This window comes from Mobula birostris, chromosome 6 (genome assembly GCF_030028105.1).
Source record: "Mobula birostris isolate sMobBir1 chromosome 6, sMobBir1.hap1, whole genome shotgun sequence".
In the NCBI taxonomy this organism is placed as follows: domain Eukaryota; kingdom Metazoa; phylum Chordata; class Chondrichthyes; order Myliobatiformes; family Myliobatidae; genus Mobula; species Mobula birostris.
This window is the reverse complement of record NC_092375.1, coordinates 129125023-129145185: the sequence shown is the minus strand read 5'-3', so window position 1 is coordinate 129145185 and position 20163 is coordinate 129125023. Positions and strand designations below refer to the sequence as shown.

Sequence of the window (20163 nt, the reverse complement as noted above, 5' to 3'; positions counted from 1 at the left end):
GGCTGTTGTTCATTACTCCTAGTGCGTAAGTGAGCAATAAAAGCTGTAAGATGAGTTGATGAGAAAGAAAGGGGAATAAAAATTGGGATTAATGTGGGATTGGTACAAATGGATGGTTGACGATTGACAGACTCAGTGCGTCCAAGGAGGTTGTCCATCTCTTTACGACTCTAATTCTCAAACCTGCGGGAAACTACTGTTCTGTCTTCTGTGATGTTTATAGTGAATCTTTGAGCTATTTTGCCTGTGAAGGTGAGCAGGATCGATTTCTTAAACCTGTCCCATTCTGTGCAGTTCAAGACCGAACAACATGGAAAGAATCCACCAGCTGAGGAAGGAGTATCACCAGGCCAGGAGGGAGGGTGTCACCCCATCATACGATGAGCACGAAGGCAGGTGGTGGCCTGGAGACTACGAGCCACCTTGGGTAAGTCCCAAGGGTTTTCTGTGAATGTACAGTACCTTCATCATGCAGTAACACAGTCTAACAAGGCCAGTTTCTACTACGGTGGAGCAGGCAAACAAATCCAAACAGAAAACTGCAATGACCTAACCTTAAATCTCAGTTGCACTAATTTCAATTACAGCTGCCTTGGAGAATGTGCTCTACAAGCAGGAATGGAACTGAACAACACAGGTTGAATATATTTTAGCCAGCGGTAGGCAGCAATAAATATTTACTTATGCCACCATATGGTTTCTTGACTTGTCCCAGATGGATGGTTATTTTGATATCCAATTGAGAATTCTTTATTATTTATCCTTGGATTTTTTTTGCATTAAGTTTGGATTAAGACAGCGTTTTTTTTGATGATTTCTACAGCAATGTTCTTTTGTTTATCCCTTAAGGGGCATCATGTTTTTGGGATTTGCCTCTCTATGTGCAGGGGAGCCAGTTCAAATGAGTTTATTTTGACTTACTACGAAGGGAAACAAAAACAGGGCAGGCTTCCCAAATGCCAGAAAAACAAACAGCAGCTGATTCAGCTTCTCTTGATTGCCTCAACATGGTAACATCAGAAGAAGGCACTTGGGTAGTTCCAGAGTGTGTTATGTTTCTGTACGCTGACTGCAGTATTGTGAAATGATACCAAGGTGAGCTTTTCTGAAGTTCTCTTCTATGGGTCTTTTCCCTTTGTGATTCCCTGCCTCCACCAACTACGGTACTTCCCTTCTCATGACCCTTTTAAAATGCTGAACAGGAAAGAATGTACTGCGTGGTACAGTACAGGAACAGGCCCCGCTGCCCACAATGTCTGTGCCAAAGTTAACTAATCTTATTGGCCTGCATGTGGTCTATAATCCCTCCTTTCCTGCATTTTCATGTGTTCATCTGCCTCGTAAACATTGCCATTGTCTCTGTTTCCATTACTTCTCCTGGAGCATGTTCCAGGCATCTACAGCCAATTGTGTATACAAAATCTCCCTCAAACTTTCTCCCTCTCACCTTAAAGATGTTTCATCTAGTATTTGGCATTACCATCATGGGAAAAAAATCTACTGACTATCAACCTGTCTACCCTATCAATTTCTCTCATAATTTTATATACTTCTATCAGGTCACCTCTCAGCCTTCAGTGTTCCAGAGAAAACCATCGAAGTTTGTCGAACCTCTCCTTTATCTCTCTTCCAGGCAACTCAAAAGCTTCCCCCATTCTTCCTGTAATGGGGTGACTAGAAAAGGATGCTATACTCCAAATCAGAATCCTTTATTATCACCAAGTATGTGGACACATACAGGGAATTTGATGCGGGTTTCCCTGAGCTCTCGCTGTACAGAATCAAAAAGCAAACAAAACAATAGTGCAAATAATCGTGAACTATATACAATGAGGTATACCTGTGTATGTATAGGTGGACTTGGTTTATAATAGACTAAAATTCAAGTGTTCATAAGACTGATGGCATACGGAAAGGAACTGTCCTTGTATCTATTTGTCCTGACATGCAGTGATCTAAAGTGCCTACCAGAAGGAAGGAGTTGGAACAAGTGATGTCCAGTGTGGGATGGGTCTACAATGATGCTGCTTGCTCGCTTCCTGACTCTAGATGCATATAAGTCCTGGATCGAGGGCAGCTTCACACCAGTAATCCTTTCCGCAGCCCTGATGGTTCTTTGGAGTCTATTCTTGTCTTGTTTGGTAGCTGATCCAAATCAGACAGTGATGGACAAACAGAGAACAGACTGGATTATTCCTGAATAGAATTGAATCAGCAGCTCCTGAGGCAGGTTGTACTTCCTGAGTTGACGTAGCCCGACTAAGGTTTTATACAGCTGTAATGTGATTTTCTAATTTTTATACCTACACCCTGACCTCCAGTCAGGATTGCCCCTCCCCCTCCAGCACTACCATCTGTCTTTGATGGCCAGGTCAATTTTGAATCCTATCTATCATGTCTGCATGGATTTCATGTGCCAAGTCTTCTGGATTAGCCTGCCTTGTAGAAGGCTTTACTAAAGTCCATGTATATAACATCCACTGCCCTACTCTCAACAATCATCGTCATCACCTTCTCAAAACACTTAGTTATGTTTGTACAACGCGACCTCCTCCTACACAAAGTCATGGCTGTCCCTAAAACATCTGTGCTTTTCCATTGCAAGTAGATTCTGTCCCTAAGAATCTTCTCCAATAATTTCCCTACTTGTGATGAAAGGCTCACTAGCCTATAATTTCCTGGTTTATCTCTAATGCCATTCACTTTGTGGTAGTCCTTCGGATTCGAGGAAGACACGCTGTTGTGCAGTTCATCTGTGAACACGGAGTTGGCTCTGCAGTCCCAGTCTGGAAGTGCAGAGTCTAGCACAATGGGGGCACTGGAGGTCCGTTGTTGTAATCATTGTGGCTGCTGTTTTGTGACGCCGCTCACGGTTTTCCATCAGTTTTTGGCAGCGCCTGTCTTCAAAACTGGTGTAGGCTTCATAGCACAGGGCTCGCCAGCGGGTTCTGTCAGCAGCCGCAGCTTCTAGTTCCCTTGGCTGGATGTCACAGTAGGGTAGGGTTTCCTTCACAGCGTCTTTGTAGCGCTTACGTCGATGTCCTTGAGGTCTCTTTCCAGTCTCCAGTTTACCATAGAGCAGTTGGCGATGCATACAGCGGTCGTCCACTCTGATGACGTGTCTCACCCACCGCATTTGGGCTCTGATGATCAGGCAGGCACTCAGTGCTGGTGGACTCCGCATGATCCAAGACCTCTAGGTTGGAGACACGGTCTTGCCAACGAATGCCAAAGATGGAGCGGAGGGCGCACATATGAAATTTCTCCAGGTGTTTGATGTGTTGTCGGTACAGAGTCCAAGTCTCACATCTATATAGGAGAGAAGGGATGACCACAGCTCTGTAGACTTTCAGCTTTGTGAAGATGCGGACGCTGTGTTGATCAGCATAGATCTTCAGTACTGACCACGTACCCTGTCTGTGCCGGATGCTTTTCGTGGGTTCATGCTCTTCTGAAGGCTCCTCGCACATCTGCCTCAGGCACTGAGATCAGGGCTGTGGGAATCCGTAATAGTTCCTCCATGTTTTGGCATCAGTGCTTGGTGATGGACGCTGCTTTCCTGTGACTGCGCTCTGAATGGATGTGCTCAATGATAGGGAAGGCTTTACCTGTGAAGGATTGGCCAAGAGACAACCCCTCAATCATCAGGATCCTGAACCAAAGAGGATAACATGTACAGTCATCAATGCGAGCATAGAAGGCATTGAACTCATCTGGAAGCAAAGCCCTGTTGTTGCCTATGTCACTTGATTTAACTTCATAAGAGGCGATAGTATTCAAGCCCTGCCACTGCTGTCAATTTGAGTACCAGAGATAAAGGTTACCGGAATCTTCGACAAATTTGTTTAGGTTAGGTATATGGATTTGATTTAGAGATGTTAGAAAAAAGATGTGTGGAATGCTGTTCATGTTTTTGACAATTCATTCCCTTAATGATGAGAAGATTTATATAATGGATTCTGCTTTAGAGATTCTGCTGTTAGTTCACCAGTAAAACAATATTAATGGTTTGTTTCAGAGATGTCAGCCAAAGGATTTCCTCAGACAGGCCTGCTTCCTGCTATTGTAGTTAGTGCATCGCAGTCTTCTGATGGACCTTTGTGTTACATCTGTTGTCTCTTCATGTTACATTTGTCATGATTTTCCCCACTCGTATTTGACAACAGTAAAGAATTAGTCAGGCCATATACAAATTATCTTGAGCAGTTTTGGGCCCCATATCTCTGGTTGGCTGGTGGCGCAGTGAGATCAGCTCTGGGCTCAAGAATGGAGGTTCCCGAGTTCGATCCAGTGACAGACCACTCCCATGCGCGCTCTCCATCCGCACCGGGTTGATGTCGAGCTGGCAACTCGGCCTCGTAAAATAACACTGCAAAATGTCTGTGCGAGGAGTGGCGCCCCCACACAGCCTTTCGAACTGCGCCTTGTAAGGCATGAAAATGCCCGACGCAGGCCTCGACGCCATCATCATCATCATCTCTGGAAGGATGTGCTGATGTTGGAGAGGGTCCAGAGGAGATTGATTAACATAGTCCCAGAGATGAAAGTTTGACCTGTGAGGTGTGTTGATGGCTCTGGGCCTGTACTCACTGGAGTTTAGAAGGATGAGGGGTATTCTATTGAAACCTAATGGATATTGAAAGGCCCAGATAGAATGGATGTGGAGAAGAGAGGATGTTTCCAGTAATGGGAGTGTCCAGTTCCAAGGGGCACAGCCTTGAATGAAAAGGCATTCCTTTAGAACAGAGAAGAGGAGGAACTTCTTTATCCAGAGGGTGGTAAATCTGTGGAATTCATTGCCACAGATGGCTGTAGAAGCCAAGTATTTGGTTATATTTAAAGGTTGATAGGTTGCTGATTAGTGAGGGTGTTAAAGGTTATAGGGAAAAGGTGGGATCATGGGGTTGAGAGGGAAAAATAAAGCACCCATGATCAAATGGTAAAGCAGATGTTGGGGCCAATTCTGCCCCTATGTCTCATAGATGAAGAACTTGTGACCAACTTATCGTGTTGATAGCATAGCGGTTGAAGCACCAGCAAACGCCGATCATGGTTCAATTCCTGCCAATATCTGTAAGGCGTTTATATGTTCTCCCCTTGACTGCATGAGTTTCCTCCCACATTCCATAGACGCATGGTTAGGGTTAAGGTTAGTAAGTTGTGGGCATGCTATGTTGACACCAAACACATGGTGACATTTGACACAAGTGACGTATTTCACTGTATGTTTTGATGTTTTGATGTACATGTGACAAATAAAGCTAATCTTTAATCTTTGGTAGTTATTGGATACCTCAGTTCATAGAAATGTGGGCAGATGTGTGCCTCAGGGATCTGTTCTGGGACCCTTACTCTTCGTAATTTTTATAAATGACCTGGAAGAGGACGTGGAGGGATGGGTTAGTAAGTTTGCTGATGACACAAAGGTTGGAGGTGTTGTGGATAGTGTGGAGGGCTGTCAGAGGTTACAGCGGGACATTGATAGGATGCAAAACTGGGCTGAGAAGTGGCAGATGGAGTTCAACCCAGATAAGTGTGATGTGGTTCATTCTGGTAGGTCAAATATGATGGCAGAATATAGTATTAATGGTAAGACTCTTGGCAGTGTGGCCGATCAGAGGGATCTTGGGGTCAGAGTCCATAGGACGCTCAAAGCAGTGTGCGGGTTGACGCTGTGGTTAAGAAGGCATACGGTGTATTGGCTTTCATTAATCGTGGAATTGAATGTTGCAGCTAAGAGGGGTGATTGATAAGTTTGTGCCATAACAGAAGGAGTCAATTTTAGAAAACCTAGAACATTTATTTTTCGTACATTTACATACTTAGTCCAGGGGTGGTGGTTGTAGAAGTCGGCGTCCCTGACCTTCAGAAATGGTCCACAGCAGAGCTGATTGATAAGTTCATGGCCTAAAGTAGAAGGAGATGAGGAGAAACTTCAAACTTTCTGCATTTTCACTCAAAGAGTTGAACTGCACGTGCATGTAACGAGAGCTGTATAACTCATCTCCTTCTACCTTAGGCCACAAACTTATCAATCACCCCTGCTGTGGACCACTTCTACAAAGAAGGGATCCATATGCTCCACGACCACTGGACTAAGTGTGTACATGTAGGAGGGGACAATGTTGAAAAATAAATGTGCTAGGTTTTCTAAAATTGACTCCATCTACCGTAGGCCAGGAACTTATCAATCACCCCTCATATATAGGACCCTGGTTAGACCCCACTTGGCTCAGTTCTGGTTGCCTCACTACAGGAAGGATGTGGAAGCCATAGAAAGGGTGCAGAGGAGATTTACAAGGATGTTGCCTGGATTGGGGAGCATGCCTTATGAAAACAGGTTGAGTGGACTTGGCTTTTTCTCCTTGGAGCAACGGAGGATGAGAGGTGACCTGATAGAGGTGTATAAGATGATGAGAGGCATTGATCATGTGGATTGTCAGAGGATTTTTCCCAGGGCTGAAATGGTTGCCACAAGAGGACACAGGTTTAAGGTGCTGGGGAGTAGGTACAGAGGTAATGTCAGGGGTAAGTTTTTTTACTCAGAGAGTGGTGAGTGCGTGGAATGGGCTGCTGACAACGGTGGTGGAGGCAGATACGATAGGGTCTTTTAAGAGACTTTTGGATAGGTACATGGAGCTTAGGAAAATAGAGGGCTATGGGGAAGTCTAGTAATTTCTAAGGTAGGGACATGTTCGGCACAACTTTGTGGGCCGAAGGGCCTCTATTGTGCTGTAGGTTTTCTACATTTCTATAAAATTTGACAGCAAGCCACAGAAGGTATGTTGGTGCAGAATGCCAATTTCTTGGTAAAAGAATTACAAGGAGGCAATTCCAAAGCATGGGAGCAAGGTACTGGAGGCACAGCGCTCAGAGATGGTAAACTAAATGAGTAACGCATGAGTGGCCAAAGTTGGAGTAAAGCCACATTCTCAGAGGGTTACACGGTTAGAGAAAATCACAGAAGTAGGGAGGAATGAAGCCAAGGAGCAATTTAAATTCCTGGATGGCTATTTTATAATCAAAGCTCTTCTGGATAGACAGGAAGCCAATGTTGGTTAACAGATGCAGACTGTGCTGGGTAAAGCCTGATGAATCAGAGTCAGGTTTAATATCATTGGCATATATTGTGAAGTGTATTAACATTGCAGCAGCAGTACAATGCAATACATGATAACATAGAAAAAAACTATTATAGTCAGTGTGTGTCTATATATATATATGTAAATCAAAAATTAAATAGTGCAAAAACAGAAATAAAAAAAGTAGTGAGGTAGTCTTCATGTCCATTCAGAAATCAGATGGCAAAGGAGAAGAAGCTGTTTCTGAATCACTGGGTGTGTGCCTTCATGCTTCTGTAACTCCTTCCTGAGAAGAGGGCATGTCCTGGGTGATAGGGGTCCTTAATGATGGACAACGCCTTTTTGAGGCATTGCTCCTTGAAAATGCCTTGGATACTACGGAAGCTAGTGCCCATGATGGACCAATAATGGGAATGAGTAAACTTTCTTATTCCCATTAGAGACCAGCCTGCGATATAAAAAAATCTTGGATACGAAGTTCGGATTCAAATTCAGATTTATTTATCACATGTACTGCATGTTGAAGCAGACAGTGAAATGTTAACAAAACCACTGCCTGTAGGGTGTTTTCTGTCACTGTCTGTAAGGAGTTATTACGATTTCCCTATGACCGCATGGGTTTCCTCCAGGTTTTCCAGTTTCCTCCCACGTTCCAAAAATGTAAAGGTGATTTTTAAGCTGGTTTATTGGTCACATGGGTGTAATTGAGCAGCACAGGCTCATTGCCAGTAGGGTTTGTTACCATGCTGTCTCTATAAATAAAAAAATAAACAACTAACAGAGCTAAAGATATCCAAGTGTTACCACACATTCCAACATTAACATAACATGCCCACAATGTTCAGCACAGAAACAACAGAACACAACACAAAACAAAGAGCAACACAAGCAGCAGGAACAACAACAACAGACAAAGCAAGCCCCTTTCCCACCCTCCCACCCTCTCACACTGACAGGCCTCCAACTGCAGGACAGGCTGCCTCCAGGCCTCCAGTCCTTGGCCCTGGACTTTCAAACTCACAGACATTGGGCCTCCAACCACCAGTTTCTGGCACGGACTCCCAGACTTGCAGAAATTGGGCCTTTATTATGTTGAATGCTTTATAATGTAGAATGCCTCATTCAATGTCATGCATTGGAACAAATTATATTTAGTGAGGCATCTGTATACTGCACTCATTGACGACTGCATTGGTGCTGCTTCATGCACCCATGCTGAACTCATCAATTTCATCAACTTTGTCTCCAACTTCCACCCTGCCCTTAAATTCACTTGGTCCATTTTTAACACCTCTCTCCCATTTCTAGATTTCTCTTTCTCCATCTCCCGAGACAAGCTGTCTACTAACATCTTTTATGTTGTCCAATTCCTACAGCTATCTTGTCTGTACCTCCTCACACTCCATCTTTTGTAAAAATGTTATTCTCTTTTCTCAGTTCCATCATCTTTACGACATCTGTTCCCAGGATGAGATTTCCTTTCAATGACATCAAAGATGTCCTCCTTCTTCAAAGAACAGGGTTTCCCTTCCTCCAGCATTGATGCTATCCTCACCTGCTTTTTCCCCGTTTCCCAGTCATCTCCGCTCACCCCATCTTCCCACTGCCTGAACAGAGATAGAGTTCCTCTTGTCCTATCCTACCACCCCACAAGCCTCCACATCCAACATATCATTCTCCACAACCTCTGCCATCTCTCAAAGGATCCTACCACCAATTACATCTTTACCTTCCCCCTACTACCATGCTCTGCCTTCCGCAAAGATCGCTTCCTCCATGATTTCCTGGCCCATTCGTCCCTCCCCACTAATCTCCCTCCCGGTACTTATCCTTGCAAGCAGCCAAAATGCTACACCTGCCCATTCATGGCATCAAACAGTTCGTCCAGGTACGGCAACAGTTCACCTGTGAATCTGTTGGTGTTGTCTGTTGTATCCAGTGCTCCCAATGTGGCCTCCTGTTAATTGGTGAGACCTGTCCTAAACTGGGGGACTGCTTTGCTGAAAACCTCTGCTCCATTCTACAGAAACGGAAATGGAATTTCCTGATGGTCATTCATTTTAATTCCTGTCTCCATTCCCGTTCCCACATGTCAGTCCATGGCCTCCTCTTCTGCCATGAAGTGGCCACTCTCAGGATAGAGGAGCAGTACCTCATATTCCATCTAGGTAGCCTCCAACCTGATGGCATGTACATCGATTTATCCTTTTGAATTTCTTGTCTTTTTCTTTTCTTCTCTGCTTCCCCTTCCCCTTTTTTCTATTCCCCACCCTGCCCTCTTACCTCTTCTTCTCACCTGCCTATTACCTCCTTCTGGTGTCCCTCCTTCTTCCCTTTCTCCTGTGGTCCATTCTCCTCTCCTATTAGATTCCTTCCTCTCTAGCCCTTTATCTTTCCCACCTACCTGGCTTCACCTATCATCTCTAGTTTGCCCTCCTTCCCTTTCCCCCCACCTTTTTATTCTGGCATCTTCCCCCTTCCTTTCCAGTCCTGATGAAGAGTCTCAGCTCTAACTGTTGACTGTTTACTCATTTTCGTAGATGCTGCCTGACCTGCTGAGTTTCTCCAGCAATTTGTATCTGTTAATCTGTATCCTTTGCTCTTTAATCATTCATGAGAACCTCAAGAACACTGCACACAACATCTTGTTTTTTTTTATTGCTGTGTCTTTGAAACCCCTTTCAGTGCATTTGTAGGTTTGTAGGGTCATACAGCATATGACCCAACTCATCCGCACTGACCAAAGTTTCAAACTTCACTAGTCATATTTGCCTTCATTTGGTCCTAATCCTTCTTACTATTTCCAGTCAAGTACTTGTCCAAACGCCTTTCAAAATGTTGTCATTTTACCTGCCTCTAGCATTTCTTGTGGCAGCTCGTTCCACACATCCATCACCCTCGGGTGAAAAATGTGCTCCTTAAAACCCCTCTTACCTTAAAACTACACTTTTTAGTTTTACACTCCCCTACTCTGGGAGAAAGACTCTGATACCTACCCTCCCTATTGCCTCTCATAATTTTATCAACTTCAGTAAGGCTACCCCTCAGCCTCCTCTGATTCAGGGAGAACAGTCCCAGCCTGTCCAATCTCTCCTTCTAACCCAAGCCCCCTGGTCCATTTGCTTATTGCATTGTCAAAATCAGGAATAAATGCTGATTGCATGTCTTGCTAAACTATGAACACCACTCCCCCACCCCATTTCCATATAGTTTGGCATGGCATATGGATGCATTGATATATTATGTCATTCACAGGCAAGTGGGAGTTCACAAACCTCATTCCCTCATACTTAATTCATGAGCTCATAACTAATAATATATATAAGACTACATGGTCCAGAAGAGCAGCAGAAGCTGAATATTCATATTTTGATATCAAAAGAGATGTTAGAAATTTGAAATAAAACACAAAATGTTGGGAAAATTCCCTGCAGAGATTTACATGTAAAGCAGTCTCAATCCAAATGTCACAATTATTCATATTCTCTGCACTGTAACTTGTCATGTGATTGCCACATAATCATCAGGGAGATATGTCTGCGAATTTCACCTTGCCCATCTGTGTGGAAACATGCTTTACTGAGTCTGGAGTCGCTGGGTTTGATCCTTGTCCTGTGAGACTTCAGGGTAATCCATAGACTGATGATCCCAAGTGTTCTGCTGGGGAAGTGGAGGAGAATCAGGGCAGTGATGCATTTTGAGAGAAATATAAACCATTTTGGGTGGGTACGAAAGATCTCTCCACAATAAATCTTGGTCAACTTCTTCCCAAATACCAAGTCTTAGAAAGAACTAGACCGAGTACAGACAAGTGGGACTAGTTTAGATAAGCATCTTGGTTGACATGGACGATTTGGGCTGAAAGGCCTATTATTGTGTTGTATAACTCTGAATCTTTGTACTTCTTCTAATGTGGTGCAGTGCTAAAGATGTGGACTCCTCTAGTTGGAAAAATTAATCCCAAACTGGATGATTACTTTGCACAAAATGATCCTTCAGCCTAAAGGAGCTTCCAATGGCTTGTCAGTTTAATTTTTCATTCCTCTTCTGCTCTGACCTGGCTGTCTAATGCTTCTTAACTTGATCCAACAAGCTCAATGTATAGCTAGGTAACAGTCCCTCATCTTCAGGCTAGACATGTTGCACTTTTCAGTATTCATAACTGGATTCAACGGAGTCAGATAATCAGCAATTCAAGCTTTGTATCTTACGTTTCTAGCATCAGAATTTTTATCTCTTCTTGTCATTTCAGATTTCATTCATCACCTTCTATTTACACCTTCCCCGAGACATACCTTCTGATAACCACCTGCCTTTACAATTTTTGTCATTCAATCACACACAGTCTCCACACTATCACAGACATTCCCTTTGTTCTCTCCATCTCTTCCCTTTCTTTGTAACTTAAAACTTATTTATTTCTGAACATTTCCCAGAAAGTCACCAACCTGCTGTTAATCCTGTTTCTCTACAATATCTGAATATTTTCTGTTTTAAATCATAACATGGAAATTGATATCATGATTTGTATTTTCTTGACAAGCTGGGCTCTTGACTTGAAGTGTCATCGCTGATGAGTTCTTGGTAATGATAGTTTATTCATAGGAATGAATGGACAAAGCAGATCACTGGGGTAAAGGCTTACAGTTTATCACATAACTAATGTTAAATGGGCACTTTCTAGGGGAAAGATAATAACTAATGTAAGTTTAATACAGTAGCCCTTGTGAACAATGAAATAAATTTGCTTGACTATTTCTAAAGGTGCATTTCATTGTATGTTTCGATACTTTAATGCACTTGTGACAAATAAAGCTAATCAAATCTAATCTTTATCCACGACTATTTACTACTATTAGTATAAAACAGAATTTATTGAGTTTTTTCAAAATCCTTTGCACGTCTGTTTCTTACTTATGTATTGGAAATAATCATCTTTCCTTAACATTCACTAGAAAATGAAAAGAAAGACTTCATCCTTCTGTCCGTCCCATAATTTTCATCTGCCACTCCACAGACCAAAGGATGTGTGCAAGACAATTATTTCTTTGTGTGGAGTGATCATTTCCTGTGTTGCAAATGGTATCTCGAGAATTCTGTGTTCCTTGTGTTTCCATGTTTATTTCTGCTTGACAAAATTATTTCAGTTTCTCTGTGTGTTAATCCTAAAATAGAATATTATCAAATTGTGTTACTGACACTGCATTCTAGAGCGAGGACAGGAAATCCCATAAATTAAATTAAAAGGAAATGCTGAGAAGTATATCATTATGTCCAAAAAATTTTCGGGACTGTGCCGGTATTTCTGAGCGGATACGCCCAAAGACTGGAAATCCCACAGTACATTCACTACACCATCACTTGCACTGACCCAGCTCTAGCTAAGGACTCTAGAACTGTGGTAACTGTTATAATGTCAGAATTAACATGGCAACTAATTTACAACAAGTCCACAAGCAGCAAATTATAATAATTGTACCAGGTACAATAAGATGTTGGTTGAGGGTTAATATGATACTTCTTTCATGATATGCATAACATGTTTACACTCCGTTGAGACGTCAAATATCAGGAGTGAGGCAAGCCCAGGGTGCTAAAGGAGAGGGGACTACCCACTAGACATAAGATGTCACCTTAGCAGCTGTAATACGTTGAGAAAAATTCAACCTAAACTTAATTTATTAATGTGGGAAATACAAATAATTTTGGAAGTTGGTTAATCTCCCTTTTAATGCAGTAAATCAATCCCGTAGAGAGTCACAGAGAGCTCTTCAGCCCAACCACTCCATACTGACCACTAGTTAGTCCCAGTTTCCTTCATTTGGTTCACCTCTCTCTAAGCCCCAATCCTCCATGTACATATCCAAGTCCTTCTTAAGTGCTACTGTTATACCTGCCTCAGCCACTTCCTCTGGCAGCTCATTCCATATACTCACAAAAAAGTTGCCCCTCAGGTCCCTTTTAAATCTTTCTCCTCTCAAGTCCAAAGTTTAAAGTACATTTATTGTCAAAGTATGTATACCATATACAACCTTGAAATTCGTCTTCTCACAGACAGCCACAAGAGAAATAAACAGGATAAACCCTACACAACAAAGGCCATCAGAACTCAATGTGCAAAGAAAGAACAATAAAACTGTAAACAAATAACACACGGAACATGAACCGCAGAGTCCCCAAAAGCGAGTGCACGGCCACAGAGCCAGGGCAGGGCTGCAGCCGATCCCGGAGCCCGACAGCTGCAGGCCACAGCCTCAGAGTCAGTTCAGTGCTGAGGTGAGTAAAGCCTCATGAAGGAATGAGCTGAACACCAGTTCATCCTTCGTCCTGGGCATCGGTGCCTTGATTTTTTTAATCTGGCTCAGCATTTCAGTCTGCTGAACATCAGTTTGTTTTCTGTACTCGGGCCCACAGCATTCCAGCCTCAAGTCTGCCCTAGCAGTGGCTGTCACGGCCGTAACTGCATTCCCAAGAGTCCAGTTCATAAATCCTTCTGAATACCACAAGAACACCAGATCATTTAGCCAGTTCAAGATCACCACTCCCAAAGAGAGATTACGTGCTTGGATTGCAGCAACTGTAGTCCAGAAAATGCACATTTAATGGAATAGTTAACCATAAACACAGAAAATTCTGCAGATGCTGGAAATCCAAAGCAACACTCACAAAATGTAGGAGGAACTCAACAAATCAGGGATCATCCATAAAGAGTCGACCTTTCGGCCCAACATCTGGCATCAGATTGGAAAGGAAGGGGGAAGGTGCCAGGATAAAAAGATGGGGAGAGGGACAGGAGGGTAGCTACAAGGTGAGGGGTGAAGCCAGATGACTGGGAAAGGTAAAGGGCTGGAGAGGAAGAAATCTGATGGAGAGAAGAGTGGACCGTGGGAGAAAGGGAAGAAGGAGGGTACCAAGTGGGAAGAGTTAAGGCAGGTGAGAAAGAGTTAAGAGGTCAGAGTGGAGAACAGAAGAAGAGAGAATGGGGAAGGAAAATTTTTACAGAAAGGAGAAATTGATGTTCATGCCATCAGGTCGGAGGCTACCCAAACTGAATATGAGGTGTTGCTGCATGGACTGACATGTCGGAATGGGAACAAGAATAGGAATTAAAATGGTTGGCCACCGAGAAATTCTATTTTTGATTGATGGAGCAGAGGTGCTCGACCAAGCAATCCCACAATACACGAAGGGTCTCACCAATGTAGAGAAGGCCGCATCAGGATACAATAGACGACCCCAACAGATTCGCAGGTGAAGTATTGCCTCACCTGGAAGGACTGTTTGTTCCCCTGCACTTTCAGGGGTGACTGCCTGAAGGGAGAAAGATCCCTGTGAAAAGCAAAGAATTCAGTGGAGGTAAAAATTTGATTGGTAGTAGGATCCCTTTGGAGGTAGCAGAAGTTACAGAGAACGATGAGTTGGATGGAGAGCCTCATGGGGTGGTAGGTTAGGACGAGGGGAACTCTAGCCCCGTTAAGGCAACAGGAAGATGGGGAGAGCGTGGATGTCCAGGAGATGGAGGAGATACGGGTGAGGGCAGCATCAATGGTGGAGGAAGTGGATCCTTGCTCTTTCTTTCTTTTTAAATCTTTTTATTGACTTAGTACACAAAAGGTAAAAAATATAACAATCAATACATTGTTAAGATATAAATATACAAGTAATATTAATACAAAAAAATGCAAACAACGTAAGTTAGTTATACAATAGCAAGGTAATATAGTTGTATACTAATTTTCCATATATATCGATAGAACGAGAAAAAAAACCAGAAAAAAAACCCCCGATAAAAACCTACCGTGCAACTAACCTACAAGGCAAAGCAGTGGGCTAACTAGGTAAATAGTAGACTTGAACAAATTAAACAATCAAGTCCTCAAACCCGACCTCCGCTAATAACAGATAAAATCCATGAAGGGAGTGTATGTATGATCAGAGAGAGAAAAAAATAGTTAGATTAAATGAAAATATTGAATAAAAGATCTCCAGGTCTGTTCAAATTTAACTGAAGTATCCTAAAGATTACTTCTGATTTTTTTGAAATTTAGACACAGTATCATTTGAGAGAACCAAAAAAATGTAGTTGGGGCATTAATCTCCTTCCAATGTTGTAGAATACACCTTTTCGCCATTAAAGTAAGAAATGCAATCATTCTACGCGCTGAGGGGGAAAGATTACTGGAAGTTTTAGGTAATCCAAAGATAGCAGTAATAGGATGGGGAGAAATATCACTATTCAAAACCTTACAGATAATATTAAAAATGTCTTTCCAAAAAGTTTCCAGAGTAGGACAAGACCAAAACATGTGGGTCAAGAAAGCTATCCCCCTATGACATCAATCACAAAGAGGGTTAATATGAGAGTAAAAACGAGCTAGTTTATCTTTAGACATGTATGCTCTATGGACCACTTTAAATTGAATTAAGGAATGTTTGGCACAGATAGAGGAAGTATTAACCTTGTTCTTTGAATAAGGAGGGGATCTCTAATGTCCTGCAATGGAAAGCCTCATCCTGGCAGCAGATATGGCAGAGGCAAAGGAACTGAGAAAAGGGAATAGCATTTTTACAGGAGACAGGGTGGGAAGAGCTTTAGTCAAGATAGCCGTGGGAGTCAGTAGGTTTATAAAAGATGTCAATAGAGATTTTGTCTCCAGAGATGGAGACAGAGGGATGGAGAAAGAGGAGGGAGATGTCAGAATGGACAACATGAATTTAAGGGCAGGATGGAAGTTGGTGGCAAACTTAAAGAAATTGATTGGCTCAGCATGGGTGCAGGACGCAGCACCAATACTGTTATCAGTGTAGCAAAGGAAGAGTTGGGGAGCAATACCAGGGAAGGCTTGGAACATTGGACGTTCTATGTAGCCCTCAAAAAGGCAGGCATAGCTGGGCGTCATGCAGGTGCACATTGAGTCTGGAGAAAGTGGGAGATGTCGAAGGAGAAATTGTTGAGGGTGAAGACTGTTATGTTTTGTAACTCCAAAACATAAAACTAATCAAAAGGAAAACAAGGGAGCCCGAGAGATACGTGTACACTTCATTTTTACTTTAAGCAAGGTGCGCACGTATGACACGATGGCATGATGATATACTACGCCACTCACGTACTTTTACATATAGCCGGTAATTATTTAAACAACAAAGATTGTTCAATCAGCTAATAGCATGCTGGCCTTCATAACAAGGGGAATTGAGTATAAGAGCAAAGAGGTCCTTCTGCAGTGTACAGGGCCCTGGTGAGGCCACACCTGGAGTACTGTGTGCAGTTTTGGTCTCCAAATTTGAGGAAGGACATTCTTGCTATTGAGGGAGTGCAGCGTAGGTTCACAAGGTTAATTCCCGGGATGGCGGGACTGTCATATGTCGACAGTTTGGAGCGACTGGGCAGGCTGAGAGGGGATCTTATTGAACCAGGTAAGATTATTAAGGGATTGGACACACTGCAGGCAGGAAGCATGTTCCCGCTGATGGGTGAGTCCAGAACCAGAGGCCACAGTTTAAGAATTAGGGGGAGGCCGTTTAGAAGGGAGTTGAGGAAAAACTTTTTCACCCAGAGAGTGGTGGATATATGGAATGCTCTGCCCCAGAAGGCTGTGGAGGCCAAGTCTCTTGATGCTTTCAAGAAAGAGAAGGATAGAGCTCTTAAAGATAGCGGAATCAAAGGTTATGGGGATAAGGCAGGAACTGGATACTGATTGTGGATGATCAGCCATGATCACAGTGAATGGCGGTGCTGGCTCGAAGGGCCAAATGGCCTACTCCTGCACCTATTGCCTATTGTCAAACAATATACTTACAATATTACTGAAATATTAAATACACAACACTTCTTTCTGTTTAGCTATGAACTCAATAGGGAATGCAACTCATCTGAAATAATGTAAGGCATTGCCCTTTAGTCATCTATGTGTGTGTATATATATGTGTGCATGTATGTGTATACAATGCAACTACCAGACATCCCACCTCTCCCGGAAGTTCTGGGAGTCTCCCGCATATTAATAGTGGCTCCCTGATGCCAGCAAATTATATACAATATCACAGAAATCAATTTTTTTGAGAGCGAGCGAGCGAGAGAAAGCAAGCGAGAGCGCGAGAGAGTGCGGAGCTACCCGAGAGAGAGAGTGAGAGCGCGCCATGGCAGAGTGTTCCAAAAAAAAAGAAAATATAAAACGTATGTCACCCCAGACTACACTAAAGTGTACCCCTGCCTAATAGGGGTCAAAAATAATGACAGTGTTGCTCGCTGCACTGTTTGCAACAGTGACTTTTCTATTGCCCATGGTGGGTTAAGACTGTAAAAGACATGTTGAGGTGAGTTTAACAGATGTCATTCGTTCATTAGCATAGCTAACGTTATTTAAACTATCTGGCTAGCTGCTAAGGAGCTACTCTATTGCAGACATCCCACCTCTCCCGGAAGTCTCCCACAAATTGATGGTGCTACCTCCCTGAAATCAGTTTTTGCAGGGTGGGATGTCTGAACTACTAACTAGACATCCACAGTGTAATAAATTTAAAATTCTACCATTCCAACCTAAACACTGTGGAGGATTTTTTACTCTTGCAGAATAACATCTTTTCTGACCAGGGAGGTCACTCTGCTCAGCAAGTGAGATTTGTGGCTGCTGATACCACTTCACTAGTTGGCATATCTCACTCCTGTACGCCTTCTCGTCACCACCTGGTATTCTACCAACAATGGTTGTGTCGTCAGCAAAGCTCTATATGGTATTTGCTATGCCTAGCCACACAGTCATGGGTATTTAGAGAGTAGAGCAGTGGGCTAAGCACACACCCATGAGGTGCACCAGTGTTGATCGTCAGTGAGGAGGATATGTTATCCCCAGTCCACACAGATTGTGGTCTTCTGGTTAGGAAGTTGAGGATCCAATTGCAGAGGGAAGTACAGACGCCCAGGTTCTGCAACTTCTCAATCAGGATTGTGGGAATGATGGTTTTAAATACTGAGCTATAGTCGATGAATAGCATCCTGACATAGGTATTTGTGTTGTCCAGGTGGTCTAAAACCGTGTGAAGAGCCATTGACATTGCATCTACCATTGGCCTATCATGGCGATAGGAAAATTGCAATGGGTCCAGGTCCTTGCTTAGGCAGGAGTTCAGTCTAGTCATGACCAACCTCTCAAAGCATTTCATCACTGTCGATGTGAGTGTTACCGGCTGATAGTCATTAAGGCACCTCACATTATTCTTCTTAGGCACTGGTATAATTGTTGCCTTTTTAAAGCAAGTGGGAACTTCCGCCCATAGCAGTGAGAGATTGAAAATGTCCTTGAATACTCCCACCAGTTGGTTGGCACAGGTTTTCAAAGCCTTACTAGGTACTTCACTGGGACCTTCCGCCTTGCGAGGATTTACTCTCTTCAAAGACAACCTAACATTGGCCTCTGAGGCAGAGATCACAGGGTTATCAGGTGCAGTAGGGATCTTCACAGCTGTAGTTGTGTTCTCCTTTTCAAAGTGGGCATAGAAGGCATTGAGTTCATCTGCTAGTGAAGCATCACTGCCATTCATGCTATTGGGTTTCGCTTTGTAGGAAGTAATGTCTTGCAAACCCTGCCAGAGTTGTCATACATTCCGATGTTGCCTCCAATCTCATTCAAAATTATCTATTTGCCCTTGAAATAGCCCCCCGTAAATTATACCTGGTTTTCTGGTATAGGCCTGGGTCGCCAGACTTGAATGCCACAGATCTAGCCTTTAGCAGATGATGTACCTCCTGGTTCTTCCACGGCTTTCCGTTTGGTCTTTGTAGGCACACACTCATCCACACAGATTTTAATGAAGTCGGTAACAACTGCAGCATACTCAAGCAACACACATCAAAGTTGCTGGTGAACACAGCAGGCCAGGCAGCATCTCTAGGAAGAGGTACAGTCGATGTTTCGGGCCGAGACCCTTCGTCAGGACATATCGTGAGTCCTGACGAAGGGTCTTGGCCCAAAACGTCGACTGTACCTCTTCCTAGAGATGCTGCCTGGCCTGCTGCGTTCACCAGCAACTTTGATGTGTGTTGCTTGAATTTCCAGCATCTGCAGAATTCCTTGTGTTTGCAGCATACTCATCCAGGTTCAAAGATGAATCCTTGAATACAGTCCCGTCCACCAATTCAAAGCAGTCCTATAGGTGCTCCTGTGCTTCCCTTGTCCATACCTTCTTGGTCCTTACTACTGGTTTTGCAGTCTTCAGTCTCTGCCTATACTCAGGGGGTAGAAGTACAACCAGCTGATAGACTTCCTGAAGTGAGGGCATGGAATAGCACGGTAGGCGTTCTTGATGGTGGTGTAGCAATGGTCCAGGGTGTTGTTTCCTCTGGTATTGCAAGTGATCTATTGATGGTAATTGCTTAGTGATTTTTTTCAGTCTGGCCTGGTTAAAATTTCCCAAAACGATGGTGAAGGCGTTAGGATGCGTTGTTTCGTGTGTGTTGATTCCATTGCTCAGATCAGCTAAAGCCTGAGGTGGAATGTATACTGCTACCAAAATGACCCTGGAGAATTCTTATGGTAGTAAAAAGGACAGCACTTAACTGCTAGATATTCCAGGTCTGGTGAGCAAAATTGGGACATCACTGATATACTTGTGCACCAAGAACAGTTGATCATGAGGCAGTTCATCCCAATACTGGATAAAAATTGTTTTTCATTTGGGAGAATATGTCAAGAACAGTATCCTCTTTCCTCAATTTTCCGGGTATTTCCTTTTCCAAGGGTAAACGGGACAATCCATCAGCATTTCCATGATTATTCATCCTCGTGAATTCTATTTTGTGCTTGTGTCCTGCAAGAAACTGGCACTCTGCATATGTGCTGCTGTTGTTATAGAAGCATCCTTCTGTGGGTTGAAAATGGACATGAGTGGTTGTGTCTGTTAGTGGTTGATGATCAGTAATGAGGGTAAACTCTCCCATACAAGTACTGGTTGAAATATTGTACACCCCAAACCAGACTTAAGGCCTTTCTGCCATTCTGTGCGTAATGTGATGCAAAATCTTTGGGCAATTTGCTTTCATCACTCATAACATGTGACATGACTGCACCTATACCATAAGGTG

At 43.2% G+C, this 20163-nt stretch overlaps 1 protein-coding gene across 8 annotated transcripts in view; it reads left to right on the top strand.

The window, feature by feature from the left end:
* LOC140199358 (partitioning defective 3 homolog B-like) overlaps positions 1 to 20163 on the top strand; it is a 1206993-nt gene that overhangs the window by 1019895 nt on the left and 166935 nt on the right. For all 8 annotated transcript variants that reach the window (XM_072261292.1, XM_072261291.1, XM_072261294.1 and 5 more), the window contains exon 21: positions 295 to 427. In XM_072261292.1, coding sequence (XP_072117393.1) covers positions 295 to 427 — 133 coding nt within the window. The remainder of the gene's footprint in view (positions 1 to 294; positions 428 to 20163) is intronic.